We start from the raw sequence: 25,311 nt of genomic DNA on the forward strand, positions 1-25,311 counted from the left end.
ATATGAAATTGAAATATGAATGGATGGAGGAATAGAAGAAGGGGAACAGCTGACTCAATGCAATTCAATCAGCAGAACTGGCATTGGAGATTGGAGGACCCGGTGAGGTGGCACTAAAGATAGAAACCCCCCCCATCAACCCCAACACCCTTGTGCTCCTCACCCAAACCACGTCCCCCTCATGTTGCTCATGTTTCATCACCAGTCACCTTCAGAGAAAAGAAAGATGGGAAATTCAAATCTACAAACCAAAAATAAAATGAATTTGTTGCATAATAGAACATATTCATTTTAAATAATTTAATGTTGCTTAGTGCAGATGGGAGAATAATCAATATGATCATTCTGTCGGGCATTTTGTACAGTGGCCCTGAGAGCAGAACACGCTGCACAAAGCACATGGAGAAATCAATTCATCAATTTGACAACAAATGCATGGCAAGTAAAAAACACACAGCAAATACTCAAAACCAAATACTCACTACACAACCAATTTACATCACTATCACATACTCACAAAACGACCAACTAACAACACAATACAACCTAATACTCACAACACAGATACACACAAGACACACTTAATATCTCTCATCATCTGTCATTGTTCTCACATTGCAGGTCCTATTTATATTTCAAAATCCCCTCTGCCTTGAATCCATTGTTCGTTGCTGATGATATCATCCTACAGGTCACTAGGCATGTGGAAGGACACCGGGATATGTGTGTGTCAACTAAACTGAAGAGCCTCATGTCAAACCATCTGAAAACAGAATTATTTCAATTAGAAACACATCAATTCGCAATAATGTTAAAATAACTTGAAGAAACTTGAACAAGCTTGATTCGTTTGTTTATTATCAATTGAATTAATGTTTAAAGTTGAGAAAAAAATCTTTTTTCAGTGAGTGTTTGGTTCTGAAATCTGTTTATGAAACTTTTATTGTTAAATAGTGTCAAACTCAATTAAAACTCTATCACACCACCATCGCCAACTATACCAGTAAAGGATGCATGGAAATACGTGAGCAGTGACGGTGACACCGTTTGAAACAGAAGCATCTCTCTTGTTGAGGCAGAGCACCCCAGTACTGACTCATTACTTCGATAACAAATGATCAACAGTACAGACAGTTGTGAACAACCAAACTTAAAGCCTCTCATCTCATTGGCCCAAACACAGCCACTCCTCCACATTCAGCCCTGCTCACTCCATTCCAGCACTTCTCATCAGGTGTCAGACTTGAACATGCACACATGTGGAAAGAGTCTTCTTACAAATATCTGAGTCTATTTGTGGGTTCTGCAAACTGCCAACAGGATTTTTTTCTGCTCCTGTTCAGGGCCTGTATGTTTGACCTGCAGCAGTTAATCAACTCTGAGCAGACTGGCTGCTCCAATCCTCTTTGAATTGAAGTATTGTGCTAATGTTTTTTTTTTAAGAATCCGCTTGAGTTTGAATCACTTATATTGAAATTATCTCATGATAAACTATAAGACAAAGAGCCAACTCCACCCAAACAAACCACATGTTGAATTAATAACAGGTGTCAAAGTTTCCTCGGACCACGGTCTGAACCAACTCACCAAAATTTAGTCCGACCAGAAGAGGTGGTTTGGGTCCGGAACAAAACGCCTTCACTCTCTCTGCGCAGGAGCCACGAAGAAACATCCCGAGCTGCGAGATTCAGATCATCACCGACGAGCATCAGTGGCTGAAGCTGCCAGTTGTTCCTGGCAACACCCATGTGTGAATGTGTGAATACATGTTACCCACAACTGGTCCCCAAGGCCTTTGCTGTGAATATGAATCTGTTATGAGACTGCATGCCAGCTCCAACAACCTTGACAAAATAATGTATATGTGTATTTATTCATCAGTGACCACACAACTTTAAATGATTTTAAACAGAACAAACCAGCAACTTGGAAAATGTGAAAGAAAAATAACATTTTAAATGATGTCAAACGCTTCAAAGCTTTAAAAAACGTCTTTGACATTTTACATCACATGTCATTTAGCTAATGCTTTTATCAAAATTGACTTACGATTACAATCAGTGCATTCAGCATGTTGTGATCACACAATCCTCGCACACAGAATGGATCAGAACCATCTTTTCCAAGAAAATATTCTGACGCAGAAAGCAGAAAATAAAACACTCAAAAATCTTTTTAATTCAATATCATGTCATTTATTATGCACGAGGCTCATAAAGGTAAAGTAGTAGTTGACAAATGTCTTGATTTTGGTTTTTGCTCATTCTGCTGATGAGATTCATTATAAATGATTCACACAGTGTTCCAGGTTACATAACTGTCCTTGGTGCCTGTTTCTGCGGGGCAGCTGCAGGGCTCTGGGGCAGTTTGGCTCTGAGGTGCCATTTGGGTGTGGGGGTGGGGTGTGGTGTGGTGAAGTGCTGGGGGATACTGTGACAGTCTAAACTGGGAATCTGGAACTGTGCCACAATGGCATACAAGCTACAGAACTAACCGGTCTGAATGAACAGACACACACAGCACATATGGCACGTCAGTCAGCATGACCTTTGAGTTTTATTGATGGGAGTTTATGGTAAAGGATGAAATAAAATGGTCACTGAGAGTAATTCACAGTTCAACAGTTCAAGAAAAAGCTTCAAATTAAATGTATGTCTGTGGACGGTCAGGCCCGGTCAGGCCTGGGTGTTGATTTAGCAAACAAGCTCAGATGACCACAACAGTCACCTGCAACTTTTCAGCCATAGACGAGGCTGTAGTGGGTGTGTTACATCAGTGTAGGCTGTGTGCATGAGTGCACGTATGTGCTACTGCACTTAAATTATTTGGAAAATGTCACACTGTCGTGCCATTCATTTAGCAAGTTTATTACAGTTTGTGAATCACATTTTCTTTCTGGGTGCAGTCAAGTGGCATGTAGACTTGAGTGTTCAAGCATCCACAGGCCTTGTTCAACAAAACAGAGAAGTGAGAGTGAAATAACCAACTGGAGGGTTTTCAATGATACAGACCCTTCTTTGGAGAAGGTTTACTTTTTGCTGCACCTGTTCAAGCCCCAAGTTCTGTCACATTCAATGGCACTGCATTCAAACTAGAGAAATAAGCTCTGTCTTGTTTTCTTCTTCAAAACGGGTTTGAATGTTCAAAACACAATTTTACTCTCAACTCACAGTAATTTTCAAAGCACATATTAAAAGAGTTCTTTAGCAGGAAATCAGAAAATACCCTCCTATATACGTTGTTATATTGTTGTAATTTCTTTTTATGTTCTGTCCTTAAATCAGAATATTGCAGACCAGCACAGAGTCTTAAACTTATTATCTTTTATAATAAACTAATTGTAGATATTTTACAGATTTTGACTGATTTAATTGTTGGCTGATTAACTTTTTGCTACAATAATGTTTGTCTTGAGATTTAAGGTGATAATGGAGATTTTGTATTATATCTATTATAATTAATCTCTTGTTATAAACATAAATTATAAAAAGAAAAACGAAAGAGCTGGTATTCAACATGCGTTAGTAAAACACCAAATGTCTGACCTCCTGTTCTCTGTTGTGCTCTGGGAAAACCTGGATCTTTTGTGAGACTGCCGTTTGCGTCACTGTGTCTCTGAGCTCCGTCCCACAATTTCCACACTGTCACATGATGTGCATGTGATTTAATATCTGTCTGCGGATAGATTACCCAGGTCTATCACATTACCAGTGGGGGTAATGACACAGGCACATGTTAAGTTTTACAATTAGAACCAGATCTGAGTCTGGGTGTTATTTTCTGTGAGCCCAAACGATTTTATTAGATACAAAGCAACAATATCCAAAATATTGTGCACCTCAAATATTCACGAATAAAAAAGAGACTGGAACATTTTCTTCAAATGATTTGCCAGAAGTCTTAACAGCCTTTCACTGAGTTTCCTTACATGACAAACCTACACACACAGACGCCTCCACCAAGAGAGGCCCTCAACATGGTTTAGTGAAATTGTAGTCTTGAATATTTGAATATCCCTCTGGGGATTAATAAAGTATTTCTGATTCTGATTCTGATACTATAATGACAAAGTGGTAATTTTAACTACTAAATATGATGACAGACAAAAATGTGACTCTGTGATATCGACTCACCAGGGACACGTGTGAAACATGAATGAGAGATTGTGCACAGTACATGAGCAGGCGTGTAAGTCAGTTTCCAAACCCTCAGAGCCAACTGCATCATACACATGAAACGTGGCAAAAAGGAGAAAAAACCTTAATGATATGTTGAATCAAATTCTAATGCACTGAAAATACTGGACACAATGTTCATTCCATCTTTAACGTGTTTGCTGCAGGCTCCAGTCAAACAGCTTCAAGTAGGCAGAAGGTGAAAGGTTGGACTGAGCAGCTGCAGCTGTTGCCTGGTCTCTCGTCTCGAGTGTTGTGTGATGTACATTCTTGCCTTTTAGAAACTAACCCGGGGACAGAAGACCCCCTGTGGCCAATCAAACGAGGGTACCCCGAGCGCAGCCAGCCAATAGGGATGGAAGTCGGGGTATAAATGCTCTGGTTCATCACCTGGTAGAGTTGGGCAACCCCTATATTTGGTGGACAGGATCTGATCCCGGGATTTGTTACCTCTTTCTTTTCTCCTAAGCAGGTAAAAAGCAAGCAGATGCTTTAGTCAGCCTTTTTGATAAGTCCATGGAAAAGATTGTGGTGCGTTTTTCAAATGAATATGGACAAAAACTTCTTCCTGAAAAGAAAATGGTTCTAAGAGGGGGAAGCGTTTTTAACCAAATATCTGTCATACAGATTACTTCAGTGCATTTTTGTTCTGGATTTCTGTGAAGCTTTGTGCATTGTTTCCTGATCTGGAAAATCGACTTTATTCGTTCGTCTACCAGTGAAACTTTGGCTTTCATTGATTCATTTCTTCTTCTGAAAGACTTGAAACTTGGTCTCTTGGATGTGGGCAACAGTAGTCGGCTGATAAAACAGTAGCAAAGTGTGTCACTCGTAACTACCAGCTGTTGCTGACGTAAGCAGGGCAGGCAAGAGGTGCATGTTTGAATAGTGTAGGAGCGCTTGATTTAGTCATGGAACGTGTGGAGCCATTTGTGAGACACGAAAGCTTTGACCTTTTAGAGCACCAGGTGTCATCGGTCAACTGCACCTCAAGCAACTGACACAACCGAGATTTGACCTCTGTCTGTCAGAGAGAGACGGGCTGACTCAGAAATAGAGAAAGAAAGATGGCTGGTAGTTGTAAATCTGTTCCTGAGCCCACACGTCTATTCTGGTCTATTCTGTGGAGTAGTTTGAGTTTAGATCACAAAATTGATATAACAAGTGCTGAGTGTTGGACGAAGAATGTTCAAGAATATTTTGCTTCTTTCTTCAGACTTTCTCAGTTCATATTAAATCTTAAAGGATAAAGTAGTGATTGAATCAAAAAAAAAAAAAACTTAATTTCAAAATAAAATGAACAAATACATATTTGAGCGTTTGTATTTTTCATTCTATGTTTGTCATTTAAAGGTGAATTGCTTCACGCAAATTTAACCCTGCTACCCTTTGTATTGCACTGTAGTTCAGTCAGAGCTTCAGAGAGAGCGGAGAGAAAACCATTCATCGTAATCTGCTGGACACTGTAGCTCCCTTCAGAGCGGGGCACAGTTACACTATTTATAATCTACGCTGTGAGGAGGGTAGGGGGCTGCAGCACAGGAGGCAGACGACGAGACAGTCAGAGACAGGACAGCTGTCCACAGCATAAGAAAGAAAGAAAGAAAGAAAGGTCAGACAGAATGAGAAGATGTCTCCTCTTCACCAGACGACTCATAGACAAGGCCCTTGAAAATCTTGGTGAAATGCCAGACAAGACGTGTGGTATTTATCAGATCACTGTGTTGACATTTTACGACATTTAACAACTACATTTTCTCTCCAGTAAAACTATATAATTCCGCTTTTTCAGGTCTTAAAGTGACTGAATACGATTACACCAGATCCTCCTCTCTTGTAGAGCAGTCTCATCAAATTGCAGATTCAGAAAATTAACACCTCTTCTCTTTTCGTTGTCTCCTCTCAGACGGAGTAAGAATCGCAGCCATGGCAAAGAACTGTCATAACGACTATAAAATGAAGTTCTCCCTGGACGAGGAGTTCCCCGACTTGTCTCTGCACAACAACCACATGGCCAAGGTACAGATCGGACTCTCATGTACATGTCTGCATGCACAAAACATACAGACACAAGTGCCAGTGGCTTTAGGTATGACATTATAATGTCACTATGCAACCTTGAAGTCATGTAATTGTAAAGTTGCTGACCAGCACTGTGTGTGTGTCACCTGCTGTAGGTGCTGACCAAGGAAATCTATGGCAAGCTGAGGGGAAAGTCCACCCCCAGCGGCTTCACAGTGGATGATGTCATCCAGACTGGTGTTGATAACCCTGGTAAGAAAGAACAAGTCTTCAGCAAAGAGATTAACATCTGCAAAGATTCAGGACACTCGCATTAGCTTTAGCTTTTACTCTTAATTGTTAGGATTGTGGATTTGCCTCTGTGCTAGAATCTATTTGTACCTAAATGATAAAGTGACATGAGACATTTTCTATTGTCTCCTTATTTTCACACAATAAAATCTTGCGAGCAATGTTACCGTCTTCCTCATCCTCCCTCTTGTTCCAAAGGTCACCCCTTCATCATGACCGTGGGCTGCGTTGCCGGTGATGAGGAGTCCTACGAGTACTTCAAGGAACTGTTGGACCCCATCATCTCCGACCGTCACGGCGGATACAAGCCCACCGACAAGCACAAGACCGACCTGAACTTCGAACACCTGAAGGTTAGAGAGAAGACGAGCATTAAGTGTTGTATAGATCAGCACTGCTTCTTAAAGAAGGAAGGAGCCCAATAAGCTTTATTTAATAAATTGAAAATGTTACTGGATATCTTTATGGCCAAATCAATTCAAAGTCAAGTTTTTAAGTTCTATTATTAGTTTTATTTATCTTCAACAATTTATTGAGCCTATAAATTCTACAGAAACTGGGAGAAATGTTTACGAACACTTCTTACTACTTCAGATATTTTTGTTTTTGATTAACTTTTGTAAAAGTCGATATATAATAAACTTTTACAAAAGTAAGGTCCACACCACACGGGTGCAATAAGCACATAAGAGATAAAAAACAATGGCTGCAACATAGAGAAAAACAATAATATTCATCTGTTTGTTGTGTTTTTCTCTCCCGTCTTCCCTCAGGGTGGTGATGACCTGGACCCCAACTACGTGCTGTCCAGCCGTGTGCGTACCGGCCGCAGCATCAAGGGATTCACCCTGCCCCCCCACAACAGCCGTGGAGAGCGCAGAGGCATTGAGAAGCTGTCCATTGAGGGTGATTATCAAACTGATGTCAAAGATGCCAATCTGATGCAAACATTTCAAATATCTTTATGACGTAACATGTTTTTGTGCGGGACTGACTCTGTCCTCTGTTCCCTCCTCTCAGCTCTGGCCAGCCTGGACGGTGAGTTCAAGGGAAAGTACTACCCCCTGAACGGCATGACCGAGGCAGAGCAGGATCAGCTGATCAATGATCACTTCCTGTTTGACAAGCCTGTGTCCCCACTGCTGACCTGCGCTGGTATGGCCCGTGACTGGCCCGATGGCAGAGGCATCTGGTGAGAAACACAGACACACAGAGTGGAGAGAAAATCATAAGAGATGATGAAATCAACAGTGAAATCAGATTTTCTGGCTCTATCTAAACACAAGTACACACACAATCATTGAAAACAAAAACTACCAGCCTCTGAGCTTAAACTCCCACGAGGCCTTCTGAGACTTCACCATCTGTCTCTTTACCCCCACAGACCTCAACATAGTATGAAATCCTGATTATGACTGTTTTCAAACATCTGTTAAAGTGTGTCATGAATACACAGTAATCACACACACTGCCCCTTTACCCCAGTGTGTGTGTGTGTGTGTGTGGGGGGGGGGGGGGGGGTTACGTTTTGGCTCATTGTGTCTGGCACAGTTTCTACTAAAATTGCAAATTATATTGCTGCAGCCGTGTGTGATGAAATGACAGATTCTTAGTTTTCTCCTGAATGTAAATCAAGTGAAACTGAGCTGGACTTCCTTCCCCTCAGGCACAACGACAACAAGACCTTCTTGGTCTGGGTGAACGAGGAGGATCACCTGCGTGTCATCTCCATGCAGAAGGGAGGCAACATGAAGGAGGTCTTCAGGCGCTTCTGCGTCGGCCTGCAGAAGGTAACACACAAAACCATCCATGCAACATAAAAAACAATGATACAGAAAGAATCATTCAAGTAGGAACATAAGAGAAGAAGTGATAAAGCTAGTTCGCATTCCCAGCAGTTCTATGAACCTTTTTATAGCTGTAAAAAATGCATGTTTGTGTTTTTTCTTATATATTTTCACCCAAATTTCGTCTTCTCTTGAATTTGCTGTGCAGATTGAGGAGATTTTCAAGAAGCACAACCACGGCTTCATGTGGAGCGAGCATCTTGGCTATATCCTGACCTGCCCCTCAAACCTGGGAACTGGCCTGCGTGGTGGCGTGCACGTCAAGCTTGCCAAGCTCTCCACACACCCCAAGTTCGAGGAGATCCTCACCAGGCTACGTCTGCAGAAGCGTGGCACAGGTACTGAAATCAAAGCAACACCGTGGCTCAGTCTTGAAGCTAAGGACAGATTAGTGTTTTTAGAGAAGTTTAGTTTGTACCAGTCACAGTACATTCTTCCTCCACCTCCACTTCCTCCACTGCAGACAGGGGATTTACCGTTCTCCTCCTCTTTTCCCTCCAGGTGGTGTGGACACAGCCTCCGTGGGTGGTGTGTTTGACATCTCCAACGCCGATCGTCTGGGCTCCTCTGAGGTGGATCAGGTCCAGCTGGTGGTTGATGGTGTCAAGCTGATGGTTGAGATGGAAAAGAAGCTGGAGAAGGGAGAGTCCATTGATGGCATGATCCCTGCCCAGAAGTAAAGTGGACAGACAATCATTGTATCTGTGTTTGTTTTTTAAATATAGACTACAAAAAAAAATGAACAGGTAGCCTTGTTGTAAAGTTATTTTACTGGCTAAAGCCAACTGGCTACTTTCTACTCACTTTTTTCCCGTCACTCCTCTTTTCTTTCTTACTTAACTCAAGTTAATCTCACTCATCTTTTCCACTTTCCTGCTTTTTCTTTCTAAGTTCCTGTAACTTTAACCATCTCTTGCCCCATCTTCTCTGTAACATCCTGGGATCAATCCATGCATAGTCTGGTCGTGGCTATGCATGCGCACCAAAAGAAAAAACCTTTTTTTTTTGGTTGTAAAATATAACTGGACAATTAAACAATGCCCCATGTAACAATCAAAGCTTCTGTCTCATGTTGTCTTTATGGGAAACACACGAATGCATACAGAGCAAAAGTCAAATCAAAATGTTAAATGAGATAAATTCTGCTCATATTCAGGTTGATCATTTTAATTAGTGTTATGACTATAAAAGGTTTTCATGCTCTAATGTTCAGAAAACACTTTCCTCAGACTGTCCATTGCTGCAGCTCCTCGTTTCAGCCTCTGTCTCCAACACTTTGTTTTAGCTCCTGTCTCTTTAAGACCCCCCTCCTGATAGAGCTCAGTCTGTTCTGATTGGTCAGCTGGTCCACTCTGTTGTGAGAGGCTTACTTCCTCCAGCGTGTAGGAAATGTTGGCCTCTGCTCGCGCTTTACGTCCTGCTTCCAGACATGCACTGAACTCCGCAGTTCCTCGGTAACTTCACAGAACACAAGCACGGCCTCACCTCGTTGAAGAAACTGCTAAAACTATTCTAGTTCTCGTCCCAGACCTCACCCTTCCACCAAGATTCAATAAAATCTGTTCTATAGTTTTTGTGTAATCCTGGTAAAAGAGAAAACAGCAATGAAAACATAACAACTCCTTGGTGGAGGTAAAAAAAAAAAAAAAAAACTAATTTAAAAAGAATCATATGTCGAGTTTTCACTGGACACACTCTACAATTCAAAAGCACAAACAAACCTGTGGGACAACACATGAAATCCATATCCCAGAAAGGAAAAAAGGGCAAAAATATTAAAGTTGAAAGTCTTTATTTTTGTGTCACACATTATTTCTTAGGAGACATGCAGGATTGCAGGTCAATCGTTTCTGTAATTTCAGCCCATAAGTTAAGTTTTGTTTATAACAGCGACAGCTTCAAACACACTATACAAAGCACAGCCCTAACTGTATCTAGAACAGGTTCAGAGAGTGAGGCCCAGTTGTACGCAAAAAAAAAATCAATTGCAAAAACTAGCCCTAAATCACAGCTTCACATTTTCAGACAGTGGACGTGGCGACAGCTGAAATCTCCCATAAACACGTGAACCTCACAGCCGTAAAGATCACTAGTCATCTGCTGAAGCATCTCACTTTAAGCATTCCATCATTGTTTTGTCGGATGCTGCTACGTCAAAAATGCACATTATGATCTCTTGTTTTTAAAGAAAAATAAGATCGATCAGTGAATCACCTGGCGGACTCTGTGTTTTGGTGAATCTTGTTGATTTGGTTTATGATGAGCAGCAAATAGTGAAGTATACGAATCAAATTTCACAAATTCAAAGTCACATTTTTATGCCACTGCAAATGTTAAATGGTTTTAAATGAAACACTAACTTGATGAGGCAGGAGTCTGATTAGTTAACAGTCATACACCTCTTACAGGAATAATGGCACCTGATTGGTCAACAGTCACACACCTCTCATCAGTGCTGCAGCCTGATTGGTCAACAGAGGGAAAAATCTGTTTAAATATGAAAAGTGGCGACGAGCTGTAAAACACAAATGCGAAAAAATTGAAATCTGACACAACCTTGTGAAGACAGATCTTAACTTTGACGTAAAATATATTTTTAGTTTTCTTGATATGACGACTTCTTTTTTAATTTGAAATAGATCTGCTTTTATTTGGGGAATAAATGATGCCGAGAAGTCATTAAGGGTACTTACATGTAAGTTAAAGAAATAAAGGCTTTCAATGTGTAAATGATCAATTTCAATGGGCTTCAAATGTGGGAGTTTTAACAATTTAACAAAAGAAAAATGCAGATGGATTAGAAACACTGCCAGAACAGTGTGATTACATCCCGACTGAAAGAAAAAAAGTGCTTGACGACATATCACAAATATCAAAAATGTAAAAATGAGCCATATTAAGTCTCAATCAATTATTTTTCAATCAAGTCTTAATTCTTGACTTTGGGGCTGTATTGCACTACACCTGAGTGAAGAGACGATGAAGGCATCCTGACAGGTGATACAGTAAAGATATGCTATCTTAAGTGCTACCAGGAGAACTATTCAACGTAGTATGAGTATCAACCAGTATGAGTTTTATTTATTTATTCATTTTAAGTGAAATGTGGGGGAAAGGAGATTACATTTGTGGACCAAAGGAACCAACAAGTCTCTATCTTCATGTTGGATCAGGTTTCATTCATTTTTTGAAATTATATCTGCCTAGAAAATTTGCTTTTTTGTGTCTGAATCATTCAGTGTTAATTTACAATCCCACCAGATAAAAGCTAAGATTAGTCAATAATAAAAGCCACAACATTTTACGGATAGTCAAATTGGAAACTTGTATTTGATGAAAAAGTTTGATTTTTCAGTCTTTGCTGCACAAAAGAACAAAAGCATTCGATATGTGCAAAAAAAAAGTTAATGTTTTGAGCTGATATTAGTTCAATAGAATATTGTTTTTATAATAATTTATCCTTTTCTAGGTAGAATAATGTTAAGTGGCTCTGTTGTCTGTGTACATCCAGATTAAATCAAATAAACACAGAGCTGAGACATCCTGTTGTGATTCCAGGTGGAGGTCCAGTTTTTTATAAACTTACAAAATGTTCTGTAGTTTCAAATTTTAAAAAGGATTTTCTTCTTGAAAACATATTGAGGAACAAATCTTGGGGCCAAGTTCAGCATTTGTAAGACGCGGAGCCAAAGCTCAAATGTTCAGGTTATCAACATTTCAGCTTGGGTTCTGTATCATTAGGCAGCTTTACTCATCTGTAAAATAAACTCGCCTGCAGGGAGGTTTGACCAGAAACGGTGCAAACACCCAACTGAGCGTTAATATGGGCTTTTCCAATGGATGGGCCGAGAGGTGGAGGTTCTTCATTCAGTCTGTCACAAGTCTCTGCAGTTCTGCATGTCTCCCTCTACAGTCTGGAGGTCAGACTGCGGCCCTCACTACATTAAATATGTGGGGGCGGCTTCAGAGGACGACAACAGATGTCAAACTTCTGCCCATTTCAAAAGCGTTAAAGAAAGAAAATAAACTTAATACACAGAAAATCTAAAACATTTCTTTAAATAGCAGCTTTTTAAAAATAAATGCTGACAAATGTGGTACAATAGGAAAAACAACATTAACAACAACTCATCAGTCTCCATCACTCTCAGCAACACCATTCTCATCATCAAATATGAAACCTTGAAAAAAAACAACAAAAAAAACAGTTGGACTCCATGGGCTCACATACAATGGAGGTGGTGACATGTTTTAAGCAGGGGTCGTAGGTCACTGACATCTTCAAGGTCAAAGTCATCGTAAGTCTGCCGATGGCGGTCAATCCGTGTCTGTGCAACTGTTTGTCTGGCTGTGATTGGTGGCATCAGAGGAAGGGGGTCTTTGGCGGAGGCGAGGCAGCGCTAGCCGCATCACATGAGGTGGAACCCTGGGAGGAAGAGGAGGCGATGCTCTCTGCCACATTGTTCCTCCTCCTCCTCCATCAACCTGTCCTGTCTGTCATAAGTTCTGCCCCGCCTCCTGTCGCCCTCAGAGCTCCAGCTCCTTGGAAACTTTGGTGGCAATGTCTCTAAAGGCTAACGGTGCCCCCCACAGGCGCTTGAACCTCACACCGCTGCTCTGGCCCAGCCCGCTGGGCAGCTGACAGACCTCGGCCTCAAACGCTACCCGGGCGCCGGCTGCTCCGTGGGTACAGGACAGGAGGAAAGGCCCTGCCAGGTGGACCTGGCAGCCACAGCCCTGCGCTGCCTCACGCAGTGCGAGCACCACCTCGGCCGGGTCGCGGGGGCTCCGCACCTTTACATCCCAGCCGCATCGGGGGGTCCGGGGCTCTGCCGCTTTCTGATGCCCAGATATATGGCGACTGGAAGAGGGGGAAGGGCGATGCAGATGAGAAAGGAGGAGGAAATGTATGAGTGTTAAAAAACAAATTGGACAAAATGAGTTGTTACAGGATGTTTACACAGTGAAGGGTGGGACAGCAACAGAAGGGGGTGAGAGCAGGAGAGAAGATATAAATACAGGAGGATGGATAAAAACATGTTGTGATAAAGGAGTGTGGGTATTTGGTGGATGTGTGAAGAGATAAATGAAGGCAAGAATAAGAATGTTTACAAAGTTGTGTGAGTGCATGAATGGTTTGGGAAAGGAGAGAAAGAAAAAATAAATTAATCACACATTATTTTATTTTGACATTTTGCTACTTAGTTCCACAAAAAAGTGAAATAGTATTTTCTATTTGCTTCCATTACTACACACTGGATTTACAACAAAGGGAAACCTGAAACAAATAAAATAGAATCACACCTAACGACAACTTAACAAGACTTATTATAATTTCTTTCTTTTCTTTACATCAAAGGATCGTCTACCACCGGGAGCCGTGCTCAGCATCTACGTTCACAACACACTCCGTTAGCTAACGTTCCCCAGGTCCTGCTGGTTTACCTGCTGTTTTTAATCTGAGACTGACACTGGACCGGAGCAGCTGAGGCTGAGAGGAAGTACACACAACACCTTTAGCAACACACTGATGAACTGAGACTAAACACCCTGAATCAAGACTGAACAAATCAGAGAACAAGAGTCTATACCTTTGATAATATCTTGGATTCAATAGTTTCAAAAACCTTGAGAAGGATTTTGTTGATTCTTTAAAAAGTGTTTTAGCATGAAAAAGAAACCAGAAATAATTGAAAGTGATTTAAAAAAATATATAACTGCTTGTCCATGTTCATTTCTGTTACATGGTGAAACTTTAAGTTTTAATCCAATCAAGGTTTTTAACCATTAATAATTAAGTTGTGTTGTTGTGTGTGAGTGCGATTCTGCAAAGAAGGAAAGGGGATTTTTTTTAAAGCAGCCTGATGATGAGTGTTGCTTCAGTTAAGTTACTATGGAGAAATGATTGTTTGAGTGAGATTGTATTTATCATGCTTTATGTGCATTTCTGTATTATACAAACTAAAGAGAAAATTTCAAAGAAAATGTAATTTTAGTTTTGTTATGTGAGTAGTATGCTTCAGATTATAAAGCACAGTGGAAAGAAATTGAATAGAACATGTCTGAGACGGAGTCAAATCATCCAAGGTTAGGTGATAAAGGACTAATTAAAAATTTAATGGATATAGACAATAAGTGGATCAATTTCAAGAATGGCCAGTTACAGGAGATGGGCCAGTCAGGGTCTCTCTTCATACTGTACCTTGTATAATCAGGGGACACTGAGCAACTTCGAGAAACTAAAAGCACATGGCTTGAATAATAGCGATTTTTCGGGTCCGCCACCATGTCAATAATTTTATCACAGAGTAAAAAAAGGAATTTCACAAATGCCTGTTAGAAATATTCATAAATACAGACCATTTACCATTTCAAATAGATAGTGAATTAACTAATGCAATAACATTCTCATGAACACAGTTAAGGACTAAAATAGAAGTCGTTAAGTCCGTAATATAAATAAAGTTTAGACTTATGATACTGATACAAAACAAGATGAAGACACTAACCAAAAGTCATTTCTTTAACATAAACACAAAATATAAACAAACCACATCGATATAGAATAAGAATAATGATCAAAATAGATTCTAAATTAAAAATGATCCTTTGTTGGTCAAACATCAACATTAGTAATCTCAAACTTAGTTTAGCATCTCTCCGTTTACTTATTGGCCAACATATCCATCATCACTGCCTGGATTATTTATAATGTGATGCTGCGGACACAAGCATGTTTTTAGATTATCATTTTCAATGTTCAAATTTAAAAAAAAAAGTAAATTATGACTCACCTTGTGACCGGAGATCTGCTGATTCTCTCAGGTTCGTCTGTGACCCTCAAGAAGAAGACAAATGTATCTGTTAGTAATCGATCAGCCAATAACGCTAACTCCCAACACTAACCCCGCCCCCTCCACCCATCACTTCCTGTTTTAATGCCACAATCAGCCGCACAGTTCACGTTCAACCACGTCAACGAACGACCACAACACAGAGCATGACAGCTGATCTTCAAACTACAGATGGATCAACCCACAGTCAGTACACTGGAACAGTGGATGGGTGTGAAACAACAAAATGTCAACATCACCAGCAAAACAAAAAGTAGTAAAGGAGTAAATTTAAAATAAAAATGTACGTGAAGGGAGTGAATCCACTGTGTGTGTTACAGTGGAGGACATGACTCACACAAATACAAATCTAATGTAAAGAGCTACACAGAACACCTGCCTTTGTTATTATATATATTCTATATTATCACGTGAACGGGGGCAGAGGTGTGGATTTCACCATGAACTGCACTGATATAATTTAGTCTTTTGAAATAAATTGTCAATTCACATCTTTACTTTGTATATAAGTATAAGTTTTGTCTGGTTTATGATCATTCCTTTCTTGTCCAGGTAAAGAGAGTGAGTAAGCAACATTTTATCTATAAACTGCAGTATGTGTGTCAGACTGAGGCATCTGTATAAAGTCTGAGAGCTGAGAGCGACAGCTGGAGGTTAGGCACCAAGAGAAGGAAGAGTAGAGAGTGAAAAAGGGAGGGAGAGAGTGGAAGAAGTAAAAAGAGAGTCAGAAAGAGAGTGAGGGATGGACAGAGAGGACAGCGACAGTATAACAACAATCTGCTTGAATCTTGAGGGAGAGCTGTGTAAGATCCCTGTTTAAGAGAAGGATAAATCCTGGTTATGTAACTAATCCTGAATTAAAGGGGACGGTGACACTGGGTCAGTCAGTCGGGATGAATGGTGCAGGCTAAGATGTTTCTGCCTCTGCAGAGCGCTCACACATATGCTGCGACCTTTAAATGTCACAAGCTGCACCTTTCTCACCCAGAAATTAGTCTTTACAACCTGAACTCACTTCTGTATTTAATTTTAATTTTTTATTTGCTGTTATCAGTGTTACAAACTGAGAGTTACTTTACTTGCAACACCATCGACCATTATTTCTGCAAACTGTGAATGTTGCCTCGGTGATCACAAAGGGAGGAGCAATTTAACCTAATATGAATCAACACAAAAAATGGTGCCACAATGTCAATGTTTGACCATTTATACATGGAATTAGAAAAGTTTGTCCTTACAAACTAAAACACTACATCACCATTTCTTCATTTTAACAGTGATGGATTTATCAGCTCTCTCTGTCTCTCTCCATCACTACTATTCATCCTTCACCCCCGGCCTCTGCCTTGTACAAAACACCAATAACGCCCCATCCCCCTCTTTCCTGCCCGTCTCGGATCCTCCCAGAGATCCCAGAGCTCTTCAGCAGGACGACTAATTTGTTAACAGCATGGACAAACATATGGTGTTGATTACATGACTCAGACTCAAGGCTGCAATAAATTCACATACTCAGGAAAACACCCAAATAGGCACGGAAGTTAATTCTACAAACAAGATGTGTGTCTGTGTCAATTTTCCTGTACTGACATGAGCTAATAGACAATTTCTCTATCTAGAAATGTTACCATTCACAGCTGCTGTCTCGAAAAAGGGAAACCATCTAAGAAAACAATAAACCGCCCCCTGTTGATCCAGAATACCAATATTATTATGTGCTTTGCTGGAAGCAGGTGATGGTGCTGCGTCACCTACAGCCTATAATGAGAACTACAGCATTAAGCCCTGCCAGCAGAGACACAAGCAGTCAAGACAGACAGACAGACAGACAGCGGCTGATCAGATTTTCAGTCTTAACATACTATTTAGAGATAAAGCTGCACTAGGGGAAGAAACTAACAAAGTAAACTAAATTAAACTTTTACAGGCAAATTACCGGATGTTTTCTGTTCAATTAAATGTAATCATCACAAATAACTGTGAATCTCAGACTATTATTGATGGAACAAACATGTGCATTTAAAAATAAATATACGATGACAAAATGTGCTATGGAAAATGTAAAAAAATAAATAAACTGAATTTTTATGTCTAGAGAAATTGAGGGTTTTTTTTCCAGTTCAGTTGCAGATTTCCTGGAGCCAGAAACCTGCAGGCTGAATTTAACTCGACCACTGAACGCATTTCTGCCTGTTGAGAAGCTTCACCTCGGATTAATGTTTGTATAACTCAACTCCAACCTGCAACAGACAGCCAATGAGGAGCAGAGGGGATGATGATGCACTGGCAGGCAGGCAGGCAGACAGTCAGACCGACAGACAGACAGACAGACAGACAGACAGTCAGACAGACGGACAGACAGACAGTCAGTCAGACAGACAGACAGTCAGACGGACAGACAGACAGACAGACAGACAGACAGACAGACAGACAGAAGCAGCCAGAAAACATGGGAAAGGAAGACTTACTAACTGTTTTTGTCCCCTGTGGGAGGGTGCAGCCCGACATGGACTTGTTTGAGCTCTGGCGTTTAGTAGGGTCAAGAGTGACCCTAGGAGCAGAGAGGAAGAAGAGGAGATGGAGAGAGGAATGGTAAAATAACAGCAGAGTCAGAGACATTGAATGAGAGATAAAAGCAAGAGAAAGAAGGGAACACAACATAGAGATGAATGACAAAAAGAAACACAGGTAGAGGAGGCAGAGAAGAACAAATCAAACTGTGAACTGTAGTTCAGGATAAAGAAGGATAGAAGATTGGCAGGTGACCGGCAAGGAAAAGCAAAACTTGTTAAACAATCAAATAAACAAACAAACAGGTAAAGCAACAAGAAGCAGCCAAGAAGAACTGACTGTGAGGGACAAACTTTATGTCCCCTGATCAGCAGACCTGGGTCAAACAGCTTCTCATAATTTTTTCATGATGACAGAAACTGAAAAGTTCAAGTCAAATGGGTCCACTTGAAGTCTTAAAACTTTGAGGAATACAACTGTGGAGTGTCTGCTGCTAATGGAGGCAAGCAGTGGGCAGCCATTGCTTCCAGTAAACTGTGTGGTTCCCAGTGCTAAGTTACCACTCAGAGCTCTATTTTAACGACCTAAGCTCACAAATGCATTTAGGAAGCGAACAAATCCACTTCTGCTGGTTTAACGGGAGAAAAAGGTCACTGCAGCACATGGCTTAAAAGAGTACTTAGTCTCTTAATTAATTAATGGATGTGTTTCAGGTAGCGTCCAATAAACAATCAGAGTGCCATCTCCCATTCGAGGGTGTAGATCTAGATGCATGTGACTATCTTTATAATGAGACTTAAAATCATAGTGAAATGTTTTTCCACTAAGAGAGCAACATGCTGACAATACCTTTCACCACACCTCATTTTAATAACAAGAGCTCAGATGGGTGCAAATTCAGTTATTTACACAATGTGGACACTGGGCAGGAAAATGACAACCACATCAGTCAACTAGAAAAGACATGCTGCTTTCTGCTGGGTGTAAGATTGAGCCCTCTGTGTGACTTTGTAACATCAGAAAGTGTCTTTTGTTAAATTAAAATTTCTGTTGAAAATACGTTTTTTTAAAATTACGGTTGAGTAGAATCAGTTTTGTAATCAATGCTGTCTGTCTTTGTTTCTGAGAGAAACCACATGAAGGACAACATCTGTAGTGTGATCCAGATTTATACACCGTTGACTCATCTGGTATGAAATTACAGCTGCTGGTAGACACAAAGAAATTATTAAAAACTATTAGACCCAGGTCTGAGATGAATAACAGAGTCTTCTGAAAAGCTTAAAATTAGAGAAGGAACGCTGGTAGGTTAGTACTTGTTAGGGAAGAGACGGTGAGAGGCAGCATGGTTAGCTAAATGTTACAAGCCTGTTAACATACAATCTGCCATCACTTCAACACAATTGCATGATGAATTGATTTGGGATAATAATAATCTTTAGTATCATATACAGCCCTTGACAATACGTGCAAAGGTCTGAATGAGCCATGAACTGTTAAACTTAATTTATCATCTGTTTCTTTATTTCTACCAGTTATCCTCTTTCCATTTTCACCTTTAGTCTTCAATAACAAAAAGCAAAACTCATTTATTTTCATGCAAATCTATCAACTGAGGTGATAAGGAAACCTTTCTTCCCGACTTATTCTCCCAGCTTCTCCCCTTACCTGCGGGTCAACCTGGAGGTTAACTTGCTCAGCAGGTTGCCTGTTGCCCGGGTCCTGGCATGGGGGAGTGGGCTGGCATCGTGGGATGGAGTGGGAGATGCTGGGGGAGCATGAGAGGGAGGACGACGGTCCCTGATCTGCCCTCCATGGAAAGTGCTCCTCACCGTGGATCCCCTGGAAAGGCGGGAGGAGGGTGTTGAGGATGAAGAGGAGGCCCCAGAGGCGCCCGCGATGCTGTGGGAGGAGGGGGAAGCAGGGGGAAGGCGGTGGGATAAGGTACTGGTGTGTTAAAGAGGGTAGGGAGGAGAGGAAAAGGAGAGAAACAGAGAGTGGTGAGTTGCAAACAAAATTATTTCGATCTCTGCAAATGTTAGAACTGTGCAGAAATGTTACTGTGTGGTTTTTTTTGTGTTTTGGAGGAATTGTGTTATTTGATTTTAAGATTACAAACAAGTTCTCTAAGAGCATTTAAGTATTTTTATTACTTTTATGGTCTGAAACTGGATTTATTGAAGCAGCAGAAACACTAAAAGAAAGGAAATGTAAGAGTGAGAGAGCAGCTCCTCACATCATGGGCACCAGTTCTCATTTAAATAAACTGACCCTAAATACTCTCTCTCACCCCACTGAGCTCTCTCATCTTCCTGCATGCCCTCCTACCTCTCGTCCATTCCTGTTCTCTTCATCCAACACTCACATTTACCTCTGCGCACACACACACACAGACACACGTGCACACACAGACACACACACACAAAAACCACCATCCCCGACTCTCTGGCTGGTGGCCTGAGGCTGCTTTTCATAACGCTCCAGATAACACCCACACACAGGGTTCAAGTGGGGCAGACCATTAGATGGGTTAAGTTGAAGCACAGCCGTTGCAGAGCAAAATCATTCAATGTCAGAGTGAACGAGCTGCCTGTTGCAGTCCCACCTCCAAACACTGTACCCCCCCCCCCTCGAAAAAAGGTTTCAGTCGGTAGGCAGAGGGAGGAGAAGAGAACAGAGGAGTAGATGAAGCAAAGAGTAGAAAAAATGGTAGAGATGTGATTAGAGTATGCCTGTACATAATCAGTGCAATCTCACCTCTATGTTGTTCATAGCTGTAAATTGTTATCAAACATAACTCTGCAAGTGTGTGAGTGTGTGTCCATGCACGTGTTTGTTGTCTCAACCGCACAGCGCTTCACTGGCACAGTGCCAGACGTCACTTCATCCTGCTGCTCTCAAATGTTCACCTCCCCCTTTTCTACCACCTGTTCCATCACAAGATGGAGCTGAGACAGAGAATGATGGTAAATTCTAAGGCCTGAATGTAGCAGTGTCAGGTAGATCTCTGCTCAAAGAGTGAAATCCAAACCCCTCTTCAACATTATTGTGCCATCCAGAGCACTGTGAGGTTTTCTCTTTGTTTTATCTTAAAAAGTATCATGAAAACATGATAAACATATTAAACGTGAGTACGTTTTGTGCATTTTACCACAACAACCAATACTTTATTCTTGCTGCCACTTCAAAATTTCAAAACTCTTAAAGCTTCTATTATTTTATTCCAAGATCTTATAGCCTTAGTTCTGAAATGTTTTAAACCTCTTTCATCCACATAAAGCTCTATAATGTTCTATAGTTTTTGTGCAGCTAGTATTAAATAAGTTCTGTAAAAATAACTTACAATATTTTGCACAACCTCTCATTCACATTCTTCTTTTCTACCTTCAATTAAGTTTAACTCTATATTTAAAAAACTCTCCTCGTCTTTGTCTATTCAATACACCATCTACCTGAGGTATCCTCTGCCCCCACCTCCCAATCTGTGCCGGAAAATGTTACTGGAGGTCAGACAGCAGAAAGTAAGAGACTGACCAAAGGAAGGGGAGGGGGGGGTTGTGTATGCAATGGTCTGAAACTGACAAGCAGACAACCATCTGTCACAACAACAGACAGTTCATACTGGGCACATAAAAACACTCACACAAGCCCACTCATGCACAGTTTAAGCCCTTTATCCCGTCTTGAAGAGACAAAATGTCTGTGAGATGCTCTCCAGGCTCTGTCTAATAAAATAGAAGCTGTGTGCAACCAGTCTTTATAAACCAGCATGTAATAATACACTGTACTCTCTATAAATATGAATATATAAAAAAAATTCTCATAACTTCAGCCAGAAATCGTAATTGCACAATAAAGTGAACCCTTATCCTCTGTCTTGAAGAAACTTTCAGCACAGGTACAGAGCTGTGATAGGTTGGTGTTCTCAAACTGGTCAAATATTATGATACATGCCATTGACCAAAACAGCTTTCTGTTGGGATTTTATCGTGAAACAATCACACAGACACCTCTTACCTGTTTTCCTTGCCGTTTTGCAGCAGTGTGTGTCTGTCAGTGCTGGATCGGTCCGTACAAACGTACGTGTTTCTTCTAGTCATGGCACTAGCAGGGATGTTATTCTGGAGAAAGGAATCAGAAACCCCAAATCAGATGAATTTGCTAATGAATAAAACTATGTCCTGAATATCTGTGAATGTTCTGTTTTATCTCGATGTGGCGGATGAGTGTGGTTCACGTCCGCGACAGAAATATATTTTGCCTTACTGTGATTTACTTGAAAACACTGACTTCCTGTCTCGACTGCTTGACCTCAGACAGTTCTGCTGCTCAGATCATTGAAGAGTTAATTTCAGGTTAATCTGACTTCGGTCTTGAACTCTTCACATTCCCTCGACTTTCTCTCTTAATGATACCAACAACCACAATCTCTGTTTTCTCCTAGAAGAATCTATGGTTTGTTATTTGTCTCAAGCTTTGAAAATGTTTTTCTATTCAGCTTTTCTCTAATCTGTGGAGGATGTTAATATTTGCCGTCTTCATAATATCTGTGTCAGTGTAGCCTCAGTGTGCCGTAATCCGAGGAAATGGGATTAGGAGGACTGTGAGGATCTGTGCCATCTGTACACTGGATGATTCATCACACCCATAGAATACTTACCGTGGTTGAGTTCACTTCCTTGCGCCGGTCAGGTATCTCTGCCTTATTCGGGTTGTGAGCAGAGCTTACCATGGGACTAGAGGGGGTGGGGATGCTACGGGAGCAGACAGTATTGGTGCTCGGCTTGCGTATTGAGAGTCGCTCCTCTTTGAGTCCCGCCCCTTCGCCGACACCACTGGGACTCTGCTTGGGGTGCGTGGACCCTGGAACCGCTGGACCACCTGAGAGGAAAGGACTACTTAGTTGCCAAGATTTCAGAAATCAAACTCATCATGCTGACCTCACTATGTAATTGGCCTCACAGAAGTCAGAATGTCGTCTCTGGCGGTGGTACGTCGAGGCGCTGCGCTGCGCCTTGTGACCAGAGGATGAAGAAGGTGCACCAGAGGAGGAAGAGGAAGTGGAGTGTTTGCTTGTTCCATTGGTGATGGTGCTGGGCCGGACTCGAGCGAGACTCAGACTGCTGCCCGACCGAGACTCATTGCCATCAGTCTGAGATACAAACAGACAGACACAGATAGAAGATTTAAAACTACAGTATAAATAGACCCAGGTTTTATTATAATTGTGAGACATATTGAGGACGGATTGTGATGTAATTTTTTTGGGCTGATCCATAAATAAATCAATAAGAATTGCAGACACCAACAACAGCTTTTGTACTCAGACAGATTTAACTGTTGATTTCTTAATTTAGTGATATTCATAACTACATAATCATAACCCTGGCTAAAAATAAAAACTACCCTGTAGAAGTTGTCACCACAACACGTCATTCATGTAAGTTACCTGATTACAGAAGGTGTAAAAACGAAAAAAACAAACAACAACACTCACCTCATTCTTGCGCCCCAGCAGCAGGTATGTGGCGGTGACCTCATTGTATTTCTGACTAGACAGAGAATCTCTGATCTCGTCTCTGGTGAAGCCCATCCCCACCATCACATCTGGAACGAGACCAATTCAATTTGAAACAGCTATTTAACAGTTTACACAAGTGATGCAGGTTGAGCTTCTAATTAACTAGAATGTATTTATGAAGGGTTCAACCACAGTGCTAAACAGTAAAAGCTGTGCGTTACTCACCAATGCGACCGTTATCATTGAAGTCCTCCACAGGCTCTGTGTGGGGCTTCAGCTCCTCGCTGTCATACCCTACATTGATCCACTTATCTTTCATTATTTGCTGGTTAGGAAAGAGAAGAAGAGAAAGAAGTTTAAAGAAATACAGTATAAACACAGAAGAATGTTTTTCCTTTTTTACTTCATTTACTGATTAATCTACTGTGTGGGCCTTTTCTCAGCTTTGTGTTTTATTTGTTATTGGTGTCTTTGTGTGTACTGTATGTGTCTCTCGGTTGTGTTGTTGTGAAGTTCACTTCTTACCTCCAGCGAGCAGCGTTTGGTAGGGTTTAGGACCAGGAAGCGGCGCAGGATACCTTCACAGTCTGTGGACATGTAGAAGGGCACACGGTATTTCCCCCTCAAAACACGCTCCCGCAGCTCCTGAACACAAAACACATTCATACAGAGAGAGTTTCAAATTGAGAGACACTGAATCTGCCAGATTTTCTTATCATATATGATAAATAAAACTATGTGGTAGGAAAATATCAGAGTTTAAGTTTAAGAACATTTAGGTGACTGTATTTAAAATAAATCTTGTCCATTGATTTTCTTGTGTATCATCAAAACAAGTTATTTATTGATTTCTTCTTTCCAAACCTAAAAAAAATCACTACATGGGAGCTTGAGAACAACGTCACTTCATGTGACATTATATGGAAGCAACAGTCACGTCACCCACCTTTAGGTTCTGTCCATCAAAGGGCAATGACCCACTGACCAGCGTGTATAAGATGACGCCCAGGCTCCAGATGTCCACCTCTGGACCATCATACTTCTTACCCTGGAAGAGCTCTGGGGCAGCGTAGGGCGGAGAACCACAGAACGTGTCCAGTTTACTGCCTGCAGTGAACTCGTTACTGAAGCCGAAGTCGGCTATTTTAATGTTGGAGTCTGCGTCTAGCAGCAAGTTCTCCGCCTGCAGGGAACAACACAGACAGAGAAACACATGACAAGCAGGAAAATAAACTGAAGAAAAAACAGGAAAACTACAAGCATGTGTTTTTACTGAAAAGCTCATTCGCAACTTGAGGGCCATAGCTTCCATCAGTGATGTCATACTGTTTTTATCTACATCAACCTATTAGTTAATAAATTAATTTGAAAAATGTATACAAGCATTCAGACATTAAGCTTGAAAATGTACTCATATATATATATATTTATATATAAAGGTTTATGGGCCAGTTTCATTCTTTCTCTTATTATCTTCACCCCTGGTGTGGCACCAACTCAGAGGCTCGATCAAGGACTTTTATTTTTACTTTCTTTAACATTGTGAGATAGGGATGTTTCAACTTTTTCCAATATTTTCTATTTCTATTCAGAGGAATGATACCTATGAAGGAGTGACATGTGGTGCAGCTTGATTGAATTTAAGGTGACTGTTGGGCCTTGGCAGTGTTATGTGCTTGACTGAGTGACATTGTATTTAAACTGTGTAATTACCTTCAAGTCTCTGTGAACAATTTTCTTCAGATGACAGTAGTGTACCGCTGAAACAATCTAAGGAGAGAAAGAAAGAAAAGACATAAATCAGGAGCAGACAATCCCACATAATGTTTGTACTAACTGTCAATGGAAACTCAAATGGAAGCAACATTAACACGTCTCCTTGACCAATAATAGAACACAACAACTTTACAATTAAAAAGTGAATAACTAAATTTCTTACTGTGTAAGATAAACCCGACTGCTGATTCTTTTATTTGGTTTCAAGTTTAGATTTCAGTTCATTTACTTTTAATGAGCATGAATATATGTTGCTTCCTGTTCTCTTTTTCTTAATCAGCACAGATTTAACTTTGCTCCCGATTGTAAAGTTT

At 40.8% G+C, this 25,311-nt stretch overlaps 2 protein-coding genes across 16 annotated transcripts in view; one reads left to right on the forward strand and one right to left on the reverse strand.

Annotated features, from left to right (window-relative positions):
• The first annotated feature begins 4,505 nt into the window (after nt 1-4,505).
• On the forward strand, nt 4,506-9,393 carry ckmb (creatine kinase, muscle b). The gene is made up of 9 exons (XM_020103989.2): nt 4,506-4,647; nt 6,082-6,194; nt 6,353-6,449; nt 6,687-6,841; nt 7,262-7,394; nt 7,509-7,680; nt 8,155-8,278; nt 8,484-8,673; nt 8,837-9,393. Exons 2-9 carry the CDS (start codon nt 6,102-6,104, stop codon nt 9,013-9,015), a joined length of 1,143 nt encoding a protein of 380 aa, XP_019959548.1. The 5' UTR covers nt 4,506-4,647; nt 6,082-6,101; the 3' UTR covers nt 9,016-9,393.
• Nucleotides 9,394-10,110: 717 nt separating this feature from the next.
• The window catches only part of mark4b (MAP/microtubule affinity-regulating kinase 4b), a 40,133-nt gene continuing 24,932 nt past the window's right edge, over nt 10,111-25,311 (reverse strand). For 3 of the 15 annotated variants that reach the window (XM_069534121.1, XM_069534120.1, XM_069534119.1), the window contains exons 7-19: nt 24,935-24,991; nt 24,168-24,404; nt 23,747-23,866; nt 23,447-23,546; nt 23,198-23,307; nt 22,663-22,852; nt 22,361-22,581; nt 21,718-21,821; nt 19,369-19,647; nt 17,658-17,740; nt 15,130-15,174; nt 13,781-13,826; nt 10,111-13,196 (exon numbers count right to left, since the gene is read on the reverse strand). In XM_069534121.1, the coding sequence (XP_069390222.1) occupies nt 12,863-13,196; nt 13,781-13,826; nt 15,130-15,174; nt 17,658-17,740; nt 19,369-19,647; nt 21,718-21,821; nt 22,361-22,581; nt 22,663-22,852; nt 23,198-23,307; nt 23,447-23,546; nt 23,747-23,866; nt 24,168-24,404; nt 24,935-24,991 (1,926 nt within the window). In that variant the 3' untranslated portion in view covers nt 10,111-12,862. The remainder of the gene's footprint in view (nt 13,197-13,780; nt 13,827-15,129; nt 15,175-17,657; nt 17,741-19,368; nt 19,648-21,717; nt 21,822-22,360; nt 22,582-22,662; nt 22,853-23,197; nt 23,308-23,446; nt 23,547-23,746; nt 23,867-24,167; nt 24,405-24,934; nt 24,992-25,311) is intronic. The other 12 variants (XM_069534123.1, XM_069534122.1, XM_069534127.1 and 9 more) reach the window with 9 other exon arrangements.

Source organism: Paralichthys olivaceus, chromosome 11 (genome assembly GCF_024713975.1).
Source record: "Paralichthys olivaceus isolate ysfri-2021 chromosome 11, ASM2471397v2, whole genome shotgun sequence".
In the NCBI taxonomy this organism is placed as follows: Eukaryota; Metazoa; Chordata; class Actinopteri; order Pleuronectiformes; family Paralichthyidae; genus Paralichthys; species Paralichthys olivaceus.

Bases quoted from the DNA above. Each gene is read 5' to 3' on its own strand.
- ckmb (XM_020103989.2), top strand. From the start codon at position 6,102: ATGGCAAAGAACTGTCATAACGACTATAAAATGAAGTTCTCCCTGGAC. The intron at 6,195-6,352 runs GTACAGATCGGA...CACCTGCTGTAG, and splicing joins ACAACAACCACATGGCCAAG to GTGCTGACCAAGGAAATCTA. The intron at 6,842-7,261 runs GTTAGAGAGAAG...GTCTTCCCTCAG, and splicing joins TGAACTTCGAACACCTGAAG to GGTGGTGATGACCTGGACCC.